The 22,439-nt window shown below is 32.5% G+C and overlaps 2 protein-coding genes across 2 annotated transcripts; one reads left to right on the top strand and one right to left on the bottom strand.

The window, feature by feature from the left end:
- Positions 1-76: 76 nt before the first annotated feature.
- On the top strand, positions 77-7,127 carry LOC148606809 (actin-related protein 2/3 complex subunit 3-A-like). Its single transcript, XM_088547230.1, has 7 exons — positions 77-147; positions 3,214-3,310; positions 3,615-3,691; positions 4,233-4,301; positions 4,680-4,806; positions 5,566-5,654; positions 6,244-7,127. Exons 1-7 carry the CDS (start codon positions 142-144, stop codon positions 6,304-6,306), a joined length of 528 nt encoding a protein of 175 aa, XP_088403356.1. The 5' UTR covers positions 77-141; the 3' UTR covers positions 6,307-7,127.
- Positions 7,128-8,927: 1,800 nt separating this feature from the next.
- Positions 8,928-21,715, bottom strand: LOC148606808 (flotillin-2-like). The gene is made up of 9 exons (XM_088547229.1): positions 21,563-21,715; positions 17,286-17,367; positions 16,587-16,801; positions 15,262-15,498; positions 14,926-15,041; positions 14,416-14,630; positions 13,705-13,888; positions 12,978-13,121; positions 8,928-12,194 (listed from the first exon to the last, which is right to left on the bottom strand). The coding sequence occupies exons 1-9, from the start codon at positions 21,609-21,611 to the stop codon at positions 12,162-12,164; spliced, it is 1,275 nt and encodes a 424-aa protein (XP_088403355.1). The 5' UTR covers positions 21,612-21,715; the 3' UTR covers positions 8,928-12,161.
- Between the last annotated feature and the right edge of the window lie 724 nt (positions 21,716-22,439).

Below are 22,439 nucleotides of genomic sequence, written 5' to 3'. Positions count from 1 at the left end.
CATTGGTTCTGTGTTGTTTTATATGAAGCAGTTTAAATAGCTTTTAATAATCTAATTTATTTTTGTTGATGCAAGCGGCCATTGATGAGGAAGTGACTGTGGGTGTTGTAGCAGGAACTGAGGAAGAGATAAAGACTAAACATGCCTGTAAATGTTTATTTAATTCCATTTTGAGTCAAAAAAGATTCTACATGCATTTACTACCGTCAATTATTTTGTAACTTTTGCTGTGATTCTTTGTAAATGTGTTTAAATTATCACTTTTTAAGGTGGTCTGATTTTATGCCAAATTATGGATATACTGTAAACAAGTGTATTATAATAATACTCGTCTCACAGAAACTTTAAATAATGTCTTACTTATGTTAGCATAATTTTTCTTGTCTGATGTAGACTTGTTAGGGTTCTCGCATCCCTTCTCTTCCTGTGTCATTCAAGTCAATCAAGACTGGGATCTCTTGTACTTGGCGATCGCAATACTGGTAAAAAAATATTCCAGTATTGTGATTTTTTTTCAAAATTTTGTACAATACTGGTATACCAGTATTGTACTTGTTGGTATTGTAATTGTATGTGAACAAGCTGTGAATTTGACAGTGGGTTTTGTATATTTTTCAGAGTAAGTTGTGTAGTTTGACCAATTGCGTAAATTTGCATACTTGCATGTCATGCTGCAGTTATGGTGTGGATTTGTATTAAACTTGTATACTGAAAGTTTCTGCACCTGTTTAGACACCTGTATTTAAAAGACAATTAATATTTTCTGTTTATTATTGTGATACATATAGTATCATATAGTTTGAATAACATCATGAAGAACCTTCAAGAAAAAATAATGAAGGTAAAAGACATCAAAAAGGTTTAATTAGATACTGATAACTTAATTTTCTGGATGATGTAGGATTATTTAGAGCATCAAAGAACTTCGAAATTAAATGAATTAAAATAGTAAATTATAAATGATTATAACAGAAAGTAAAATAAATGACTGTTTATTGTAATGATCAATATATTGTTTGTTTGTTGGGGTTTAACGCCTAAGCAGCAATATTTCAGCTATATAATTAGGCGATGAACATGAAGTAGATGATAAAATGAACATGAAATAATGATGAAATTAAAAATGGGATGGGACACAAGGATAATGGGGTCGAGAAATTTTGATTGCCACTGGAAATAGGGAGAGGTGGGTAGGGTCAGGCAATTTAGTCTCCTGTGGCGGAGCCCTATGGTTCCTACTCCGGGAGAATACCACAGTAGGGTTCTTTAATGTGAGAGGAACTTGGCATCTTTCCCAACATGGTGCACCACTATGGTTTGCAATCAGGTTTTCTGTATTATAGCCAGACAACCCCAGCATGTAACACACCAGGGGTACCCCATTCCACCACCTGGGGCACACAACCCAGTTGCTCTGTGGGCAGAGCGCCCTAGCCCCCGGCTAGGGTTCTGAGCACTATATAGTGGCCTTTTACGACAAGCTTAGCGCTGCTGCAGGCCTATTCTTTTGACACCCGGACCTGCACGGGGTATGATCAATAGAAATTTTAACAATAACAAAATAATGACTTTATTTCACGGACATACACATAAAAATGTTTTCATTACAGTTGAAAAAGAAGTGTTTTCCTTCATCAATTTTGTTGCATATTTGACATAGATGTTCTTCTCTAGAAATATTTTTGTATCTTTAAATTTGTAATGGAAGGTAACTAGTTTTAATATTTTTATTCGTATTATTTCATTTTTTTTCTAGTATGGTATTTTTCAATTATTTATTTTCTACATCAGTATATATATCAGTTAGTATATTTTTTGGAAAAAATCACAATACTGGAATATTTTTTTTTGTACTGGTATTGCAATCGCCCAGTACAGGAGATTCCAAGACTGTAAGGCTGAAAATTTGGGCCTACGTCATAATCCATATGTTTTATTATTACTTAGTTCTATTTTAAATGTGACAACATAAAATGCTGTGATTAAATTAATACTGACCATGGCCTAACTAAGTATATACAATGTATGTATATACAATGCTACAAATTTCGTGTGCTTATCTTTTTTCCTTGATGAAAAGTCTCTATGCTGTAAAATTGTAAATTAATGGTTACATAACTCATCTAAAGTGTAAGTGATTTAGCAATACCAGTCTTTATCCACTTTTCATAACTACGTGAATATATGTAAGAAGCAAATACATGTACTCCAATTTTAATGGACTATGGCATTTTTGCAACTTGAGAAATTGACCATCTTAATTAAATTGTCCCTAAATTCCCTCCTTCGTAATTGATTTTTTTTCATATTACATTCTAGCAGTTCTCTGATACTTTTATTTTCTGATTCTGTACTGTTTTAATTTTCAGCAATTTTTTATTGTATTTTTTTTCAGGCTTTAACTTTTGTAAGTTATACACTTTTGTACAAATTATAAAGTGGATTTTACAAGAAATTTACATGTATATGACCAGGATGCACTCTTACCATTTCCTTGCACATTTGCTTGATGAAGACAACATTATTATTGATTTATTCTCTATATGATATACCCTGGTAAATTAAACCACTTTTTGTTAAATAAGTGTAAAACAAGATATGCATTATTCCCAAATTTAGTCATTGCCAGCAATTAAAATGAGATCACGACCTTTCAATCCCAATTTCAAACTGCAAAAATCCTTCTACAGACTTATGACAATGCACATGTATACTAGGACTTTCCAGTCACATTTTTCTATATGTATCAGTATACATGTATTGTACATTTTTCATATGTACTGGTACATGTACTGGTACATGCACATTTTTGTAAGTAGTGTAATGTGAATCAGTTGAAGCAAGTATAGTACATGTACAAATGGAGAATAATTTACTAGTTTATTTTTGATATATTGAATTTATTTATACACAAAAAAACCCAAAAGTAGTAATTAATGAGAAATAGCATCATGTAGAATTTGATGATATTGCAAGCCAAATATATGTACATGTATGTTGTGTACTGTATGATGTGCATGCAATATGTACATTTTAACTGTTACATACATCCTTGATAAATCTTACTTTATGTCTTACGATATCTTTGATAAATCTTTTAAGACTGTATGGTGACCTGTAGAAGTTAAAATGTTGCTTGCTTGGCTTTTGGTAGATGACAGTCTCATTGGCAGTCATACCTCATATCTGTTTTATTTATATCTTCTATTGTAGGCCTATCATTCACAATTTACAAATCCTCCCAAGCTCATTGGGAACATGGCACTTGTTCCACTCAGAACAAGTTACAAAGGACCTGCACCTAAAGATAGTAAGTATTGTATATATTAAATTTCATGCACATGGTGTAGTTAAGTTTTTCAATTCATTGGTAATCCATTCCTTTTAAATTCCTAATTTAGTATAACTATAGCTCAAACTTACCTGTGCAAAACTTTTTTGTTTTATATTTACCCTCAATTTTTTTTGCTAAAAAGATCTATCACAAAATGCCCAAGTGGTGAATGCCATCTTGTATTACAACATGCACATTTATGTTATACATGTAAATACCTTCTTGCCATCAGGTATTATAAATGAACTTTTATATGCAAAAAGTATATTTTTGTTTTCAGCATCTGACAATGATATTATTGATGAAGCTATTTATTACTTCAAAGCTAATATTTTCTTTAGAAATTATGAAATTAAGGTAAGTAAACTGTTGAAAATTTTTCAAGTTGTTTGGTATAATGTGGAGAAGATAGGTTGAATATCTTCTACAGAAGTTGTTGTATAAAAATATCTAATTTCTGATATTTTATAATGATACTGTAATGTTTGCCCTTAAGGTTTCATTTTCCTGCCTTATAATGAACTTATGATATACCACTGTCTTTCTGTCCACGTGTCATAAGATAACTCAAAACACTTTGAGTAATTTTCATGGTTGTATTTATAATAATAGGAGAAAGTTATAATTTATTTTTCTTAGTTTTCTGATTTTCAAGTTCAATATGTAAGAGATTTTAAATGCTAGAAAAAGATTATAGGCATACTGTATGTATACACTAGCACATTTGTAAAAGAGTAATAAATCATTAAATTCCAACACAAAAAAAGAAATAATGTAAAATAAGAAGGAAATAACATTTTTGTATATATTTATGTTGTTTTTGTGTAAGATAAAAAGAATGGATCAAGAATGAGTCTAATTACGGACAGTGATTAATATATGTACATATTTTTTGTAGAGTGAAGCTGATAGGACCCTGATTTACATAACATTGTATATAACAGAATGTATAAAGAAAATGCAAAGGGTAATTAGTTCTGCTTTATATGAAGTTTTACACTGGTAACATTATTGACAAGATAGCATTTATTTCTAATTGCTAATATTGTAGCTTCATAAGCTTTAAGTAAGGTAAACCAATTGTTAAAATTGTTAAAAAATCTCAATGGCTAAAATTTAGTTGTTAATACGCCTACAGGAAAACTTCATATTATGACATTTTATATCACTTACTTCTATTGTCTTTTATGCTGACCAACATAATTGGTATAAATATATATATGGTGTATTAAATCATTTCTTTTTGTACCCATATTGAAAGCGAGAGGGATATAGTGATCATGGTGTCCATCTGTTTTAATATTAGGTTACCTGCCTTTATTTAAACTTTCTTTTTGTTTTTCAGTGCAGTACAAAAAATGATGCACAGAAAGAGATGTACACATTAGCTCTGAAGAATTTCCCAATTCCTGGTGAATCTGGTTTCCCATTGAACGCCATGTTCACTAAACCAAAGAATAGAGCTGAAGAAGGTGAGATAGAATTCAATGTGAGAACATCATCATTTTTTTATACTAACTACAAACATAGATTCAATAAGTGTCTGTCTGTCTGTTCCATTTCCATACTTCCTAAAAAGCAGTGTTGTGTGATATTTCTTACAAAGGTTGTGCAATAATGTGAATGTTCATATAGCAAGGTATATTTGTTTTTGACATTTTGCAAAGGGGGATAAATCAACTCAAGCTATCCATATATATGTTATTTAGAATCAAATTAATGTGGAGAATATATTATTTAGGTCTCTAACATTTTTTCCAGATCAATGTAAAATATTTTTATCATGACATTGAACATAAATGTGGTTATGTCAACACTATACATGTGCAAGAAAAAATCCATAAAATGTTTTGTTTGGGCTAGCAAAAATCTTCACAATTATTTCGTCATGCCTGCTTCAAACTCAGATGGTTAAATAAAATATAAAACTTTATTAGATACACTTTAATGTCTTACATTGTACACTCTAATGTCTACATTATACACTCTAATGGCTACATTATACACTCTAATGGCTTACATTATACACTCTAATGGCTTTCATTATACAGTTTAACCTGTCTGTACCAGTCACATTTTGAAGTCTTTTCATATTGATTTAGATATATTTTAAACCTGAGTAAATAAAGATCTGGCTAAACAAGACAAAGTTTACAGTCCAAAAGGGAAGTAGGTTTCACTGTACTTTTACTGTTATTCTAGTTGTTGTAAATATATGATTTATCTTGCAGATACCATGAAAAACTTCCTGTTACAGATTAGACAAGAAACTGGACTTAGAATGTGTGATAAAGTTTTTGAATCAGATAAACCAAGCAAGGTATTATTACAGGCATTACAATTACCACACATGTATTTCATTAAAATAAGGCACTGTATAACATTAACTCTACCATATAAAACCCTTGATTCAATTCAACCAAACTTGGCAGGGTTGAGGTATTGGAGTTCAGCTACAAATGATTTATTTTTTTTTGTTTTGTTTGTTGAATAATAAAGGTGTAACTTCTGTTCATAATAAATTTTTTATTGTGCTTTATTAAAGAAGATTGTCTTCGAAGGATATCTAAACTTCCTGCAGACAAATTTGCAAAGATCATCTCCTTAAAAATCCAGGTGCCAATCTTGTAAAACTTTACTTCAATGCCATCTCAAATCTGCAGCTGCTGAAAGGTTCCATTGGAACCCTATGGTGAATCACATTTTGGCATATTATGTTGTAATACTAAGACTTATAAGGAATGATGTAAGGAGCAGCCTCTAGAATGTTTTACTTCATGTTCTTCTTTATCAAATAATATATCCCCAAGATTTCTTGTCAGCACACATTTAAATTAACTTTAAATAGTATTAGCTGTAACAACTATTCTTAGCTAAACTTTATAATTAACATGATATATTTTTTTCAGTGGTGGTTATGTTTTTCAAAGAGGAAATTTATGGACAAGAGTTTATCAGCCCCTGGACAATAAGTTATATAATTTTTAATATCAAATTTGTACAAATTGACTTGGACAGATATTGCAAATACATGTACTTCATACTTTCATAGAACTTAATTAAACATGTTTATGAATATTGTATGAAATTAATTTTACATGCATTACATCTGTATGTTTAAATCATGAAGTTAGACATGCAGCATGTATATTCATCCACTGGGGCAACATGGAAGATATTTCTTGTTCTATTAGGAAATTCTGTTTTTGAATTCCAATATAAGTATTTGGTCAATAAAAGCATTCAATACACTACAGGTGGTGGATAATTTCTCACAATGACTTAGAAAAGTACTCATTGATTTTCTTAAGAATTTGTCAGCAATTTTTGTATGAAACCATATATATATATATATATGTATGCAATCACAACTTTACATACCAGTATATGAACTTGTTCAGTTTTTCTTGTCACCTACAATTATTGTGTGAAAAAGTAGGTGAAAAATCACAGTCAAGTTTTCATTCAACCACAAGTAATTCATCTTAAAAAACTCAAGAACATATTATATGACTGTAATGACTTAAGTGCCATTTATGTTAGTAATTAAAATTTATTTGTTTGAGACTGTTGTTCTGAAACTGATGAGCATTGTATAATACTAATTGTTGCGAAATGAAATCTTAATTTACTCCCATCAGTTTGAATTGTTGTTCTAAACTGCATAGAAACCATTCCATATATTTGGTGTAGAATGTAAGACACTGTCAGAAAGCGAGGGATTGTGGTGCATGTCTCATATTGTATTATTTAAGAGCAAATAAATGTTTAATAAAATTTTGTACAGTATGTATTAATGTTTTGTTGTTTTTTTTTTCTGGTCCTCTAGATGTACAGTCTATGGACCAAATCCCATAGCTCCTTCAGTGATCCTTCTTAGTTATCAATCAATAAAATCTAGCCTTTGACCAGATTACTGGTGACTACTATCCTTCTGTCTGTCTGTCTGTCTGTCTGTCTGACCAAGCATGGTTAATAAATCAAGGATGCTTGAAAAGATTTTTTAAGCATTTTTTGTTAGATATTATACCCCTACTCAACGAGTAAATTGGAATCACAGTTATTTCGTTCATCCATCTGTCTGAAATTTTGGCATAATTATCTCGGCTCCAAATGGATGGATTGATTTCAAATTTGTTGTAAAGCTTCATATAGATGCAGCATACTTTGTAAGTAATTTTGGTTGCCTAGCATGGAAACATGTACAATTTCATGTTAATCTGGATTGAAGGATTATCCTTCCATAATTTACTTTCCATTATAATTTTTGCGTACCTTGTTGCGAGGCAACCAAGGCACATACTAGTAATAATGGTCATAATTACTTATTGGCTACATCACTACCCTCTTGTCAGATTATATCTTTATTTAGTAGAATTTATCATTATGATGTGTAGCTGTTCACACTATACTGTCATTTTATTGTGATGTAGATAAGCACACTGTACTGCCATTTTGGTTAACAGGTGTTAGTGGATTTACATTGACTAGTTTGAAGATGCCTTATGGGTGCATCTCTTCAGAAACCACTGGATTTATTCCTTCTATATCTGGCAGAATTTTTGTTTTGAAGTGTAAATGTGCTTACTATTATCACTATTTTCATATAAATTCTGTAGTTATTTGATTTTATTCCATCTGCTACTTTGATTCTAAAAATTTTGTGGAAGCTGCAGGACTTCAAAAAAATTTATAATTTCACAGTCATAGAAGAATTTGTAGCTGCATCTTCTTTGAAACTTTTTGTTATTTTTTTTTTTATTTGTACAGAGCAAATAAGAGATGAAATGGAAGAACTCATAGAAATGTAATAACAAAACGTGGAATGACATATAAAATTGGAATTCTCCTCAGACACTTGATTGCTTCTTTGATGTGTCAATTAGAATGACCACAGCAATTGTATTAGTCAATCAAGTTTATATGTAATTTCTTAAATTATGAATTTGCACAGTAGGATAAAGAAATACTTCAGCAATTCCAATTAAATTAAGTCAGCAATCTTCAGATATTTAGCTTAAACAGCAGCCATTCCAATAAATACCATGTGGCACTAAGAAATAAAAGTTTGTACATTTAGCATCTATTCTGAAGGCTTATGTTTGGTAAAATTGGATTTACAATTTGAAAAACTTACACTTAGTAAAATGGGTTGGCAATATAAAATTTCAATTATATTTTATTTGGACCAAATAGAAGAATGATGAAACATGTTTGTATTTTGATCAGTTATCAACACAAAATTTACAACAGGAATGAACAATCAAACATGACATTTATGGACATGGTTCAGTGGTCAAAGGGTGATAATTCTTTGTCAGAAGAGTCAAAAGCTTATCTTCCTTAATAGACACAATCCAAATGGTCAATATACTTACATCCTGCTGAAACATTACCATTCCTTACAATTTTGTTGTTACATGCCCCTTTGAATGGTCTGACACTCTACCCACCTAAAAAAGCTTCCACATTCTTAATACAAAGACATTGTGGGTTAGATATAACTTCAGCCACCAGTGCATTAGTAAAGAGCACAACATTGTAAATTAGATATTACTCTCAACACACTAGAGCAATAATAATAAGGAAAACCTTGTAAGTTTTATATTTTATTGTGGTAAGGTTAGTAGCATATAAAAATGTACAAACAATAGATGTCTACAACTAGTTTGTCAGGATGGATATCAAGAATATTAAGGCTTCAACTTTACATACTTATGATTAAAATATATAAATAATAATTGACATAGTGTTAAAGTTATACAGAGCAATGAAAAATTGACAAGTTTTCTTTCACTGGTTCAAATTTACAATTATCTTTTATGAAATGCTGATAATCACAATTATTGTAATAAGATAATTGGACAAAAAAGAAAAGAACAAACGTATTAAAAATTGTTTTAATTTAATACATTGAATTGTATAGTATAGTTTGTAGATACATTTTTTCAATGTGATGGACAACCATTTATATATATTTTAAAATTCAACCATGAACTAAATTTTCAAAACAAACAACCAAGCTGTCATATAGAAATTCAGAGTAATATCGTATTCCTTCTTTTTTATATATGTATATATTTCTACTGTAATTTCCATAATATCATTTGGAAAGACATTTCAAATAAATCTAAAATTCCCTGACAGTTCTACCAATTTAAAAGTATTGACAGTTAATATGACAATAAATTTCAAGAAAGAAAGCATCAGATTACAATCTTACCTAACATCTACTGAAGGCACATAACTTTTATTTGATGTTTAAATGAAGACAGATTCTTATTCTGACAAAAAATTGTCACAAAGGGGCCTTAACTCTACTATGAGGAAGTATATTCTTCCATATGACTAGAAATGCTGGGTGGTTATAATGTGTATTTAATTGTAACGTGTTCAAGTAATTTTTTTTTTTTTTTTGGGGGGGGGGGAGTGCACTTATAAATTGTATAAGCAGTTTTTAAGCAGGATACAGTACACGATAAAGTTTTTCTATAAAGTTACAAAATGAAATGAGACCATTTTTCAACATGTTATTTCCATGGATAAAAACCATTGAAAGTAATGTCCCATTCCAGTAAAACATTATACTGACAAAAACAACTTTTCAGTACCAGTAGGACTTCAAGCAGTAATTCCTCTCAATTAACTTAAAAACTGTCAATTCATTAATGATGAGAACTATAATTTTAACCTAGACAGATAACCTGCATCACAAAATATGAAATAACATTGTTGTCAAATGGAAGTAGGTCGAACAATAGAAAACAAGCTGTTTAATTACTGTATAAAAGTCAAAATTTAAACTCTACCCTCCTCTAAAACTTTTGCTACTCTTACCACTAAAAAAGTTAAAAGTTAAGTAATGAGAGATCCTAATAAAAATCTCAAATGAACAGTTACAACATAAAACACACACTGATCATGATATATATCTGTTACTTAGATGAAGAATGATACTAAAAGTAATGCTAGAAACATTTAACATGTAAGAACAACTAGTGAGCTATTATACATTACTATTATGTAAAAGTAAAAACTGGAACAATAAAATTATTTCTTAAAATGGTCACTATATTTCTTTCCTTACATAATAAACCTTTACTTTAGTATGTATGATTTTGGGTATTACTGGCATATAGCCTTAACATTAAATTTTCTCCTGAGGCTGTAGATTGCAATAAATAGTACAAATAAAAACCCAAAACATAGTAAAAATTTTAAACAAACAATATTGTACAAAGTTGACAAATGAGATTTTGCTATAAACTTTGGTATGTGTACATTGTACAGTTCTTAGTTTTGCAATCGGGAGAAGATTGGGTCTGAAACCTGTACAAAACAAGCAAAAATCTATTACAGGCTACTATACACAATATAAATATATCATAAATATATACACAAAACCATTTTGTACTGTAAAATGTGGTAGCAACCCTTTTATCCAAGTATCATCTGTAAAAATCAATGAAATTAATTTGTTCACAAGAGGTAGAATGCAAGAAACACAGTGATGATAAGGAAAAGATATTATATCTCCCTAACAATGTGACTTAAGACAGTTTTATATACTCATTGATCAAATGGTCAGGTATATTTTCAATATTATTCATGAATATAATTTCACCAATTGCGAAACATATTGTAAAGTGACAAAAACGGACCAAATAAAGGAGACTTATGAGTCTGTATCTTCCAAGCATACCATATATATTACTCAATGAAAGTTTGCATTGAATATAAACAATTCAGCCTTTCCAAAGAAATTTATCTGGTCCACTTCTTCACAACAATAAACTACAGTGAAGTGTATACATTGATGAATCATCCATGAAGTACCATATGGTCAGACAGGACATAATTATATCCGCAAGTAAGTTGTTTAATTAATAATGAGAATCTACCACGGTTTGATCAACAAGTCAACTTTTTAGCCAAAAACATTTGTTATTGAAATATTTCACTGCAAACAAAATAAGATTCCTGCTGTCTAGTTTTTACAATGAGTATCATAAGGGAAATATTGTTTGCCTTCCATGAATTGAATGACCAAACCCTATAAACTGCCTTAGGTGGTTAACTGGACAATTTAAACTTTCTATCAATTCCATAGGTATTTAAATATGTGATCGAGAGTTTAAATCTCCTTTCAATTGTCATGTTATCACCTAAGACATTTCACTTCGTGACTGTCATTTAATCAAGAAAAAGACAACTCTATTCCCTGAGATAAACTATATTACTCACTGTTATAGTTGTAAATATTGCCAGATTATTTGTTGCGAAAAGAATTTAAGTTGAATGAAAAAGTATACAATATGTACAAAAAATGCCATTAATGAAAAAATTTAAGATCCCTTTTTAAAAATATATATATTTTATAAGAAATTGCTTCAAAAATTATTGCACTTAAAAATTTGTATCCTTCAGATTCTTACATGGTTTTATATGTATTAAAACCTACACAACTTTTCATCACTATAAAATCAAGTTAAGAATTTATATCCCCCACAAAAAATCTATCCTATTTCTTGTTCAGCAGTAAAAAAAAAATAACTGAATATAAAATTTACAACTCTGTGCTATTATTGCTCCTGTAAATAGAATTGTGACTCATTTCAAATTTCAATACATTCATACAATGATTAAAACAATTAAAAAAAAATTAAAACATTCACAGAAGGGTTGACAAATAAAATTTGCATATAGTTCCACAGATGTAAGATCAGACTGCATGGTGATACTCATGCATATAAACTAATAAGTTACATATGAAAGATTTACAACTGTCTTCATATCAGTTCTATAGGTTGTCAACACACAACTGTATCTAAGTGGAGGCCCCAGGAACCTTAGACAATACCTGAAAATATTGTGGAAACAACATTACTTTAAATAAAAATTCTAAAATCTAATAAAATCAATTTGAGCAAGAAAAAGTATTGCTACACTATTGATGCCCTGTTCTGTACTTTAATATATTTTAAAGCTGTCAAGATTTGTTGAGTGTATCACTTAAGTATAACAGAAGATTTTCAACAGCTCTAAATGAACTACAAAATGTTGTTAAAGATTGTATTATGGCATGTAGTTTAGGAAGCAGAACATTAAAGTGTGAGTGTCAATAAGTGTAACAGATGGGTAACATATATGTACACCTTTCTTTGTCCTTTTATCTAAGTACAAAGTCTCATACTGATGTATCTTAAACATTGTAGAGAAAAACTTCCAACCAATGTCTAATATACAACTGCTTCCTAAAAACTAATGTAGAATTGGTAACCCTCTGCAGATGTAACCAGCTAAGAGGTTCAAATTTTCCTTCAAGAGTAGAGGACCCAAGTTTAAAATTAAAGGTCCACTTGAGGAAAATCAAAACTCCTAAATTAAGTGCAAGTTGGAGTACAGGACATAAACAAATGAAATCTCAAAAGTTCTTGGTCAGAAATTAAGATTCCAGGATCATGGATCCATACTAATTTGAATCCCACAAGTCTGTAACTCAAATTTCCAAAATTTTCCTAAATTTTTTGCTCATCCTTGGCTAGTGGTCAGACAAGTATATAAACAACTTTGCAGTAACCATGACAACAAGACTTTCCTAGTTACAATACACAGATAACTAAATATTCTTTTATAGTCCTACCTTCGAAAGGTCAACACCAGTCAGGGCCTGTACAGCAGGTGGGAGCTGACTAACCAATCTGCTGACCTCACTTGTTGTTCTGTCATCACCAACCAATACAATCTCATCAGTCTTAGATAATGGGGCAGACACTTCAGCAGCAACCTGTTCATAAATTATGACATATTTTTTTTATTTATAATAACACAGAGCTGGGATAACGTAATTCAAATATCAAACTTTTAAATATGTCTTATTTTACAATGATTTCATCTGGACAGTTCCATAAAATATATGTTTTTGATTTTTGAAATGAAATATGCCCAATGACATATTATAAATATAAAATGAAATGTTCTGGGATTTCACTTTTCCATCAATGGGGCAAGTGCAATAATGTAGGAAAATTGTTAACTATGCTCCACAAACTACATAGGAAACTTGAATTTCTAAAGAACATTTTTTAATGTTTGAAAAGCAGACTTTAACGGGGGAAAGTTTCTCTTCATTTAGATGTTTCCTATGTAAAACCTTATTTTGTTTAAATCCTAAAACAATGTTTAACATTTCTAACTTCCACTGTGAACACTATCTCATGATAAAGATTTTTTCATATGCAGTAACACACCATATTGTGTGGTGTGGTCAATGGTTAAGTTTTCATTTAGATAGATTTATTACTCAATGCACAACACCTTAAAAATTTGAACAGTTCCACAGTTTAACCAATTTCTACCACATTACCAACCTTTGGTAGTGTCTCCAGAACCAGTGACAACATAGCAGCCTCTCCATATTGCTTGTATGCTGAAGCCTTAAGTCTCATCCTCTCTGCCTCAGCCTTACCCACAGCCTCAATAGCTTCTGCTTCAGCTGCACCAACCAATCTGATCTTCTCTGCCTCTGCTCTAGCCTGTTCTACTGTTTGTGTTCTGAAAAATAAGCATCGTTTTATTACATTGTACTACTCATTGTTCATAGATGTCACAGCCATACAAGTTTGAGTCCTGTGAAGGGACATTTCTTACAATATTAAGAACAAACACCCATCTATTCTCACTTGAATATAAAGATACAACCATAAAAATGCTGTAAATATATGTAATACAAAATGTATTTGACATCAACATTTCTGGCATTATACTAATTTAATGTGAAGTTTTTTCCAATGAGTGGTCAGTGACATTATGTAAATGTGACAATTTTTTTTACTTTTTCTCATTGAAGAATCTTATGATATAAATCATGAACATTTTTCACTGTTTTTTTTCCTTTCGATGAATGTTATATTTTGATAAACTAATAACAATAATACAACTGTAACAATGTAATAAACCCTGTAAGATTATAGTTATACATTGTATTGCTATACACCTACACGTAATACATGAAAATGTGTATGTACATGTAACAAAAGTTATAATACATAATTTTAATATATAGGGTATTAAAACATTACCTTTGACCTTCAGCAATAAGTTCCATCTTGAAAGCATTGGCCTCAGCTGGTCTCTTTACTGTAGCAATTAACTCTTTTTCTTTTCTCAAAATTTCTTTTTCTTCTACATCTATCATCTTCCTCCTCTCTACAACCTCTATTTCTATTTCTTCTGCTCTGATCTTCTGTTTTTCTTTGGCTGCTTGCAGTTGATAGGCTAATTCTGCTTCTGCTTTCTGTTGGAACACATAACAGGAAACTTTTCAAAAGTTTAATTTTAAGAGGGAAACTCTTTTAAAATACCAAAATAGCATTTTACTTGTGTTAGGGGCTGGGGAAAGGGGTATCTTAAAGATTGAGAAAATAAAATCATTTAGTATACAGTTAACACATGCTCAATTAATAAGTCTATACTTTAATAAATTTTCCCCTTTTGTATTTTTACTCAATTGTGCTTGAAAAGTATACCTAAATATTACTTCCTTTTGGTTTTACTAAATCATTTTATAAGCAAATGAAAGCTTGACATACCCTAGCATTAACTTCTTGATCAAAATCAGCTTTCTGCATTTGGTAATTACGTGAAGAGTCTGCTATTTTAGCATCAGCAGAGAATTTAGTATCCATCTTTGTCTTGTCACATTCTGCTTCCTACAAGTTAGAAAAAAAATATCATCATTAATTTTCTTTTTTTTTTAAATATAGGCATATCAAATGACTTTATTGTAAAATATCTCTGACATTCTGTAACAGAGAATAATTCAAAAATGTGTACAACTGGAATGCTTAACTGGGACATTTTCTGCTCTTTTTTGCTTACAGCATTACTTTACTCCACATCAATATCACATGATAAAAAAAATACACTTGCCCTAATTCCAGCATCTCTGTTAGCTTCTGCTACACCAATATCAGCATCTCTCTTCACAGCAGCTGTCTGGGCTCTGCCAAGTGAGGCTAAGTACTCTACATTGTCGAAGATATCTTTAATTGTAAAGCTCATGATTTCAATACCCATCTTACACACATCAGGGGAGGCAACTTCTCTGACAAGTTGAGCAAATTGATCTCTGTCTTGGTAGATAGCTTCCACACTTAGAGTACCTGGAAGTGGAGATTTTAGGAGTCAGATGATCAAGTTCATACACAGATAGATAGACAACATAATTAATTGACATATAGCTACCAAGCAAGTTCATTACTTTATTACTGTTACTGTTACTATTACAAACACAGCTTTTGTGTATTGTAAAAATACTTATACTCGGCGTCACATAAATAACATACTGTTAAAATTTGAATAAAAATATTTTCTACGACTTTATTGACACCAACCGTCGTTTAAATTGTCTTAAATGACTTGCTCATTCGTTTAGCCAAACAGCTTCTCAAAAACAAGTCACTTATTAGCTTAAATCATGCGTAACAAATCCTTACGGGAAAATCCCATACTAATATCCGCCATGTTGGTTTTTACGGGACGATTTGTTTACAAACGAAGTGCGTAAGTTCCCGTCGAACTCCGGTGATAATCGTCTGCTTGATCAACTTCTCGGTATTATACGTTGTTCGCGTAAAATAAATCTGAGATATCCGAAATAACGCCGAATTGCATTCTGGGTTCTTCGGTTTTTGGACAAACCATTTAAACGTAAACAACATCTCCTAGCAACCCGATCACTGTAAACATGGCCGACTTTTTACAATGTAAATATTGCCACCTAGAATTAAAATCTGACCGGAATTTAACGATTCAATGTTTAGGGAGAAGCCGTTTGGCTAAACGAATGAGCAAGTCATTTAAGACAATTTAAACGACGGTAGGTGTCAATAAAGTCGTAGAAAATATTTTTATTCAAATTTTAACAGTATGTTATTTATGTGACGCCGACTATAGTATGGATAAAAAACACCTCACCAAAATGAGTTATCTTGTAAGCCATTGAAATCATTCTGGCAGAAGGGCAGTACCAAAAACTTACAATTTGAAATTGTACATGTATGCTGCATTTACTATTTAACTTTAGCAGAAAGTTAGACCAACAATTATTAAAAATTTAAACGTGAGCCATTTGGAGCAAGTATTCTTAAATGTTCTATCGATTTTTAATATACCAGTAAAATTTAAAGGAACCTTGATTAAAATCATCATCATTTTTTTTGGAACTGAATTTTTTTCCTGTCCTCCTTACCAAGAATAGCCCTGAGATGACCTTCCAGTGTCTGTAATATTACCCTCTCTACCTCTCTTACAGATTTGCCAAGGAACTGTTCACAGGCCTTTTCAAGGAATGACTGATCCCTCATTATTTTAACCTGAGCCACTCCTGTCACAGTGACAGGCACACCCTCTGAGGTTTCAACACTCTCACAGACTGGGTTTAACGTCATGACCTCTAGTGAGATCCTGAAATAATAGAAAACTTTTTTAAACATGCTTGAAGGTATAGAGGATTCCATAGACAAATTAAGCATAATGCTGCCCTTATCATAAATTTTACAGTGTGTACCCAGGTAGCAAAATTGCATTGACTATTTTTGGTGTTTATTTATGACAATTTTTTTAATTTTTAAATGATTAACTGCCAGGAGGTAGAAAGTTATGTCCATTTTTAATCACTGGCTTAGAATGGGAGAAACAATGTTTACCATGTATTAATTTTATCTTAAGAAAAACACTAAGGTACAGTATGTTCATGTTTCAGTATTACATGTAGTTTCAAGCTGTAAGAATGATGGACTTGGAAAGTACATGTATTCAATGATATGCCCATGTAAGATTGAATTGAATACTTGTACATGTATACTAGAAAAAAACTATGTCAGAAGTGTAACACTGAAATTTTGTGTATATAAAGCTAACTATTAGACAGAAATGATTATATACTCACACTTGAACATCTGTTACAAGGCACCATGCCCATCCCCAGCTTCCTACAATCAATTTTCTGTTGGTGCCACCACAGCAACCACCTATTTACAAAAAAATGTTAAGTTAGTGATTTTGTTTTCTACTCAACAAATGAAAAGAACTTCACACTAGCTCTGTTCAGTTTCAGAAATTACAATCTGTCCACTTAACGATTGGACAATTTTTTTTATTTCTACCCATGGATATACAAAATAATTTGCTAGAGTGGCTTTTTAATTCCTTATTTTTGACAATCCCTTCAGTTTGTTGAAATTAATCTAGCCAAAGCCCATGTCCTTATTCTGGTTTCCAAACATCCAGCATACATGAAAACCCTCCCCATTTCTGTGGGAGACTCCTGCTAAACTGACCTTCCTCCTGCAATTAGTCAGTCTCCCAGCTGGGAGACACAAAACTTGTCTACCACAAGACATGGGTGCCACTTTTGTTGTTTTTGATACATATTCCATTGATCTTGTATGCAACTGGTTAATTTAACGCTTTGAACAACTGATTAATGCTCAGATGCTCTCAAATTTTCACGACCAACAAGGATACCCTGCATAAATGTAGTTTACAATGTTTTGTCAAGGTCAAGGTTGGAAATTTAATTAATATATAGGTCACCGTGCTTTTAACAAAGTTATAGCAGTTCAAAAATTCGTAAAATCGGGAGTTTTTGTCATTTTCTGAATTCAATTCAGACGTCTCTGATCTTGTCAATATTTTTACTAATGACACATGCCATACACCAGTAGATTGGAAACTGTCTGTATTTCATTCATAAAACATTAAAAAAAATTATACAATGAGTTTTATCCGCATAAAAAGAACCTTCTATTGTTTCCACCAAAAGAAAAACTAACTTTTGAACCATATACACAGTAATCTGAAATACTTCTCACGTTAAATTTTTTTTCAAACTTGCTGTATGAAAAGGTATTCATTAGCTAATGTTATAAACTCTTTAAAAAGTGGGAGTCACCGATAAAATAAGAAAGTTAATCACATTTTGTGTACCATTTCTGCATAATTTTGTTTGGTTATTGGACGTTTCCAACTCCAAATGTTATGTCAGATGACGTTACGTCACAGTCAGTGATGGAACGTCTGTAGAAGAAATACAATATTAAAATGGCAATACAAAACTAAGACTATGAAGAAATAAGTGGAAAACAAAAAGAATTACGACTGGAGAGAACAGAAAATTGGACAAAAACGATATATACATGTAAATATAACTATTCTGGTTGCATGACCGTGTCTCTTCATGTGAACATGTTATAATTCGTATTCATATTTTAAGTTACACCTACCACAATGTTTGTTTATAATACTTCAATAGCGAAAGACTAATCGGGGTCTGAAGTTCAACATTTACAAATGTATGTGGACCGTTTCAACGGTTAGTAGTCATATTTTTACTGAACAATAGGAAGAAAATATCTCACAACAACCGCCGGTTAAGTATTTTTACATGTAAGAGAGTGCAACTCCCATTTGTACTTGTACAAGTTTGTGTCTTCTTGTGGCGAACTTTGTGTCAAATTTGAAATAAAAATTCAGGATTGAAACTTTTAAGAAATAAAAAGGCATGATCTATTATTGACCTAATATTTTTCTAATACATTAAAAAATATTTTAGCACTCTATGCAGAAGAAAAAAGTTTTCTAAAAAAAAAAGGCAGGAGAGAAAATTTGATGCTAGAATCAAAGAAAATAAATTGGCATGCCATCCTTGTCGGTAAACATACATCCTGATTGTAAGGCTATATTATTTTTCCAGTGTTCCTACTCTGACACTGCATAGATTTTTTTGCAAATAGACGACAATCAATCATAATTTCATACAAAAAAAATAATATATCCTCAAATTTCAAGGGTGAAGCATTCACCAGATTCGCCCCTCTGTTTGTTTGTTTGTTTGTTGGGGTTTAACGCCCAAGCAGCAATATTTCAGCTATATTCAGGCGATGAACATGAAGTGGATGATATAATGAACACGAAATGATGAAATTAAAATGGGATGGGACACAAAGATAATGGGGTCGACAAATTTTGATTGCCCCTGGAAATAGGGAGAGGTGGGTAGGGTCGGGCAATTTAGCCTCCTATGGCGGAGCCCTATGGTTCCTACTCTGGGAGAATACCACAGTAGTGCGAGGAACGTGGCATCTTTCCCAACACGGTGCACCACTAGGGTTTGCGGTCAGGTTTTCCATATTATGTATTATGTAACATGCCAGGGGTTACCCATTCCACCAAATGGGGCACACAACCCAGTTCCTCTGTGGGAAGAGCACCCTAGCCCCTGGCTAGATTTCTGAGCACTATTCAGTCGCCTTTTACGACAAGCTTAGCGCTGCTGCAGGCCTATTCTTTTGATACCCGGACCTGCACAGGTCTTCGCCCCTCTGAATCCGCACCTGGATTAGATACTCTGCATGAAACTTTTTCTACATTTTTACCTCACTAAATGTACTGGCAAATTATGTTTTATTTGCAATAATACAGGACTAACTTTAATATTCCTCATTTAATATCTTGTCAGGATTAGAAAAACTAGCTCACATTCTCCAAGAAAAGAACATTGTTCCCTATCTCCCATCCAATCCTCGCTAAAATCAATTGAAATTCAAATTCTAGCGCGATAATCAAATTGTCATAACTCCCTATAAGACTGTAACGGGAGAGCATGACTTGACTCACAAAATTATACACCGCCATCGACGATCGAACCCTAGACCGCTCGGTGACAAGCCAGCGACAAACTGATTCAGCTATAGAATTAATCCTTTAGCCAAGTCAATTTCAGTATTGTACACAGAGGAGCAAATGACGTAAAAACAAAAAGCATGCAGAAAATGCTGGTCACAACAAACTGGCTGTTTCTGCTTTAAAGGCCCTGCTTGGTCTTACAACTTTTTACTCCTTTAATGTCAAAGAAAAATTTTCCTAGAATCCCAAGATCAGAGATGAGATTGACATCAGGGCCTTATTTAGAGAAAGAAATGAACAAAAAATTTGTCCTTGTTTGTGCTGACTTCTAACATTCGTCTTTCCAAGCGAGAATTTAATATTAGATGAAAATATTGTCACACAAAATCTCCTACAAAGAGGATCCTTTTGTTTGTTTGTTGGGGTTTTAAGTCCGAGCAGCAATATTTCAGCTATATTCAGACGATGAACATGAAATTAATGATAAAATGAACATGAAATGATGATGAAATGAAAAAGGGATGGGACACAAGGACAATGGGGTCGACAAATTTTGATTGCCACTAGAAATAGGGAGAGGTGGGTAGGGTCTGGCAATTTAGCCTCCTGTGGCGGAGCCCTATGGTTCCTACTCCGGGAGAATACCACAGTAGGGTTCTTTAACGTGCAAGGAACGTGGCATCTTTCCCAACACGGTGCACCACTATGGTTTGCGGTCAGGTTTTTCGTATTATAGCCTGACAACCCCAGCATGTAACACGCCAGGGGTACCCCATTCCACCACCTGGGGCACACATCCCAGTTGCTCAGTGGGCAGAGCGCCCTAGCCCCCGGCTAGGGTTCTGAGCACTATTTAGTCGCCTTCTACGACAAGCTTAGCGCTGCTGCAGGCCTATTCTTTTGACACCCAGACCTGCACGGGTCCAAAGAGGATCCAGAAGGTTAACGGGTATGATATCCAGACTCTTCAAAACCTGGAAGTGTAGCAATTTGATGTTTCGTAAATATCATCATTTAACATGTAAAATCAAATTACACTGTGAAGTGACACAGAAAAGGAGAATATGAAAACTGATGGTTTAGATGTACTGTGAAGTACATGTGCATTGTAATTATTATTCCTTTATTAAAATCTCTGAAGATCTTTGTTCGAGTTGCTTTGATAAATTCAATACAAATTTTTAAAAAAATTAATCTTTTGGCATTCAGGATGGTCTTGGTGCAATTGTATTGTAATCTGATACATGATGGAAGCCACACCCCGTTTTGGGCCTCTTTGATGTTTACATGTTTAGCATAGAATAACGCGCAAGAAATATTGTGTGTCAGAAAAATGTTTGCTACTCTTGAGTCTAAGATTCATTTTAAGAAAATAATACATCTTGTTCAGACAATATTTTATCGGAATACGTATGGAGAGCCAACACATTTTAATTTGCGATGCTAAAATTATGATCTCGGCCTCGGGACCCGAGATAACATCACCGATTTTCGCAATTTTGATGCCTTAAACGCTGTTCTGGTTATGCACTTTCTTACCAGAAATGACCATAGCTTGATTAGGGCCAACTGTTTGGATGTTCCCCATGCTTGTGTCTTTTTCGGCTTTCGTAAACAAATGTAGGCCTTTCGCAAGTAACAAGCGGATGTGAATAATTAGGTCAATAACTTCTAATACTCAATCCAACTTCCGTTCGGAACTAAAATGTATTCCCGGATTATGGCATGTGATCCGATGGAGGATACAATTTTTTATAATCCGTGTGATGTGATTTTGTCCGTTTAATAAATCCATATCAATGCCATTTATTGACCATACATGTCATAAATCACTATTATAGTTTTCCTAGCCTTTTACATTATTACATCTTATTTGCATGGTCTATCAGAAGAAGATGTTTTAAAAACGCTGGAATTCAAGTTTAGATCGATACTCGGACAACTCGGAAAACTTGGAGCATGGGCCAGGTGCACCGGTAGGATTAGCGTCCTCTGCTTTTCTGGAAACACCCGCCGAGTTGTTCATAAAAGATAAAGTCCGAGGTAGACGAAAGAGGAAAGGAAAACTATGACATGTTGAACAAATCAGTTTTCATGGCACAGATGGATACACGGTAACGATCAACGAGTTTGACATCGACCGAACATGCGTCAACTTGACATGGTAGAATAAAATTTGTCGTCGGGAAATTGGGATTTTTTGCTGGAAAACATAAATGCTGGACGAATAACTTTTATCAAATCGTTGCTAGAATATTAATCGACAGATTGATATGAAATTTTGTTGAAAAATTGTGTGTAATAACATTTGTAACATTTACTCTGAACTCAACTCACGATACAAAAACGTAAACAAACATGGATGCCTCCGTACATGATGATCGCGAATTGCCCATATTTACCCAATCACAACCAA

The sequence above is a fragment of the Perna viridis genome, chromosome 9 (assembly GCF_037379345.1).
Source record: "Perna viridis isolate PV_CMFRI_1.1 ecotype Kerala chromosome 9, ASM3737934v1, whole genome shotgun sequence".
Lineage (NCBI taxonomy): Eukaryota > Metazoa > Mollusca > Bivalvia > Mytilida > Mytilidae > Perna > Perna viridis.
The sequence above is the reverse complement of the archived record's forward strand: the minus strand, read 5'-3'. Positions and strand labels throughout refer to the sequence as shown.

Excerpts from the sequence above, each read along its gene's own strand:
- LOC148606809 (XM_088547230.1), top strand. Across the intron at positions 3,692-4,232 it reads TTAGAAATTATGAAATTAAG|AGTGAAGCTGATAGGACCCT; the intron begins GTAAGTAAACTG and ends TATTTTTTGTAG. Across the intron at positions 4,302-4,679 it reads GTATAAAGAAAATGCAAAGG|TGCAGTACAAAAAATGATGC; the intron begins GTAATTAGTTCT and ends TTTGTTTTTCAG.
- LOC148606808 (XM_088547229.1), bottom strand. The coding sequence starts at position 21,611 with ATGGGGAACATCCAAACAGTTGGCCCTAATCAAGCTATGGTCATTTCT. Across the intron at positions 16,802-17,285 it reads CTTGTAACAGATGTTCAAGT|GATCTCACTAGAGGTCATGA; the intron begins GTGAGTATATAA and ends CTATTATTTCAG. Across the intron at positions 13,889-14,415 it reads CTTATTGCTGAAGGTCAAAG|AACACAAACAGTAGAACAGG; the intron begins GTAATGTTTTAA and ends CTTATTTTTCAG.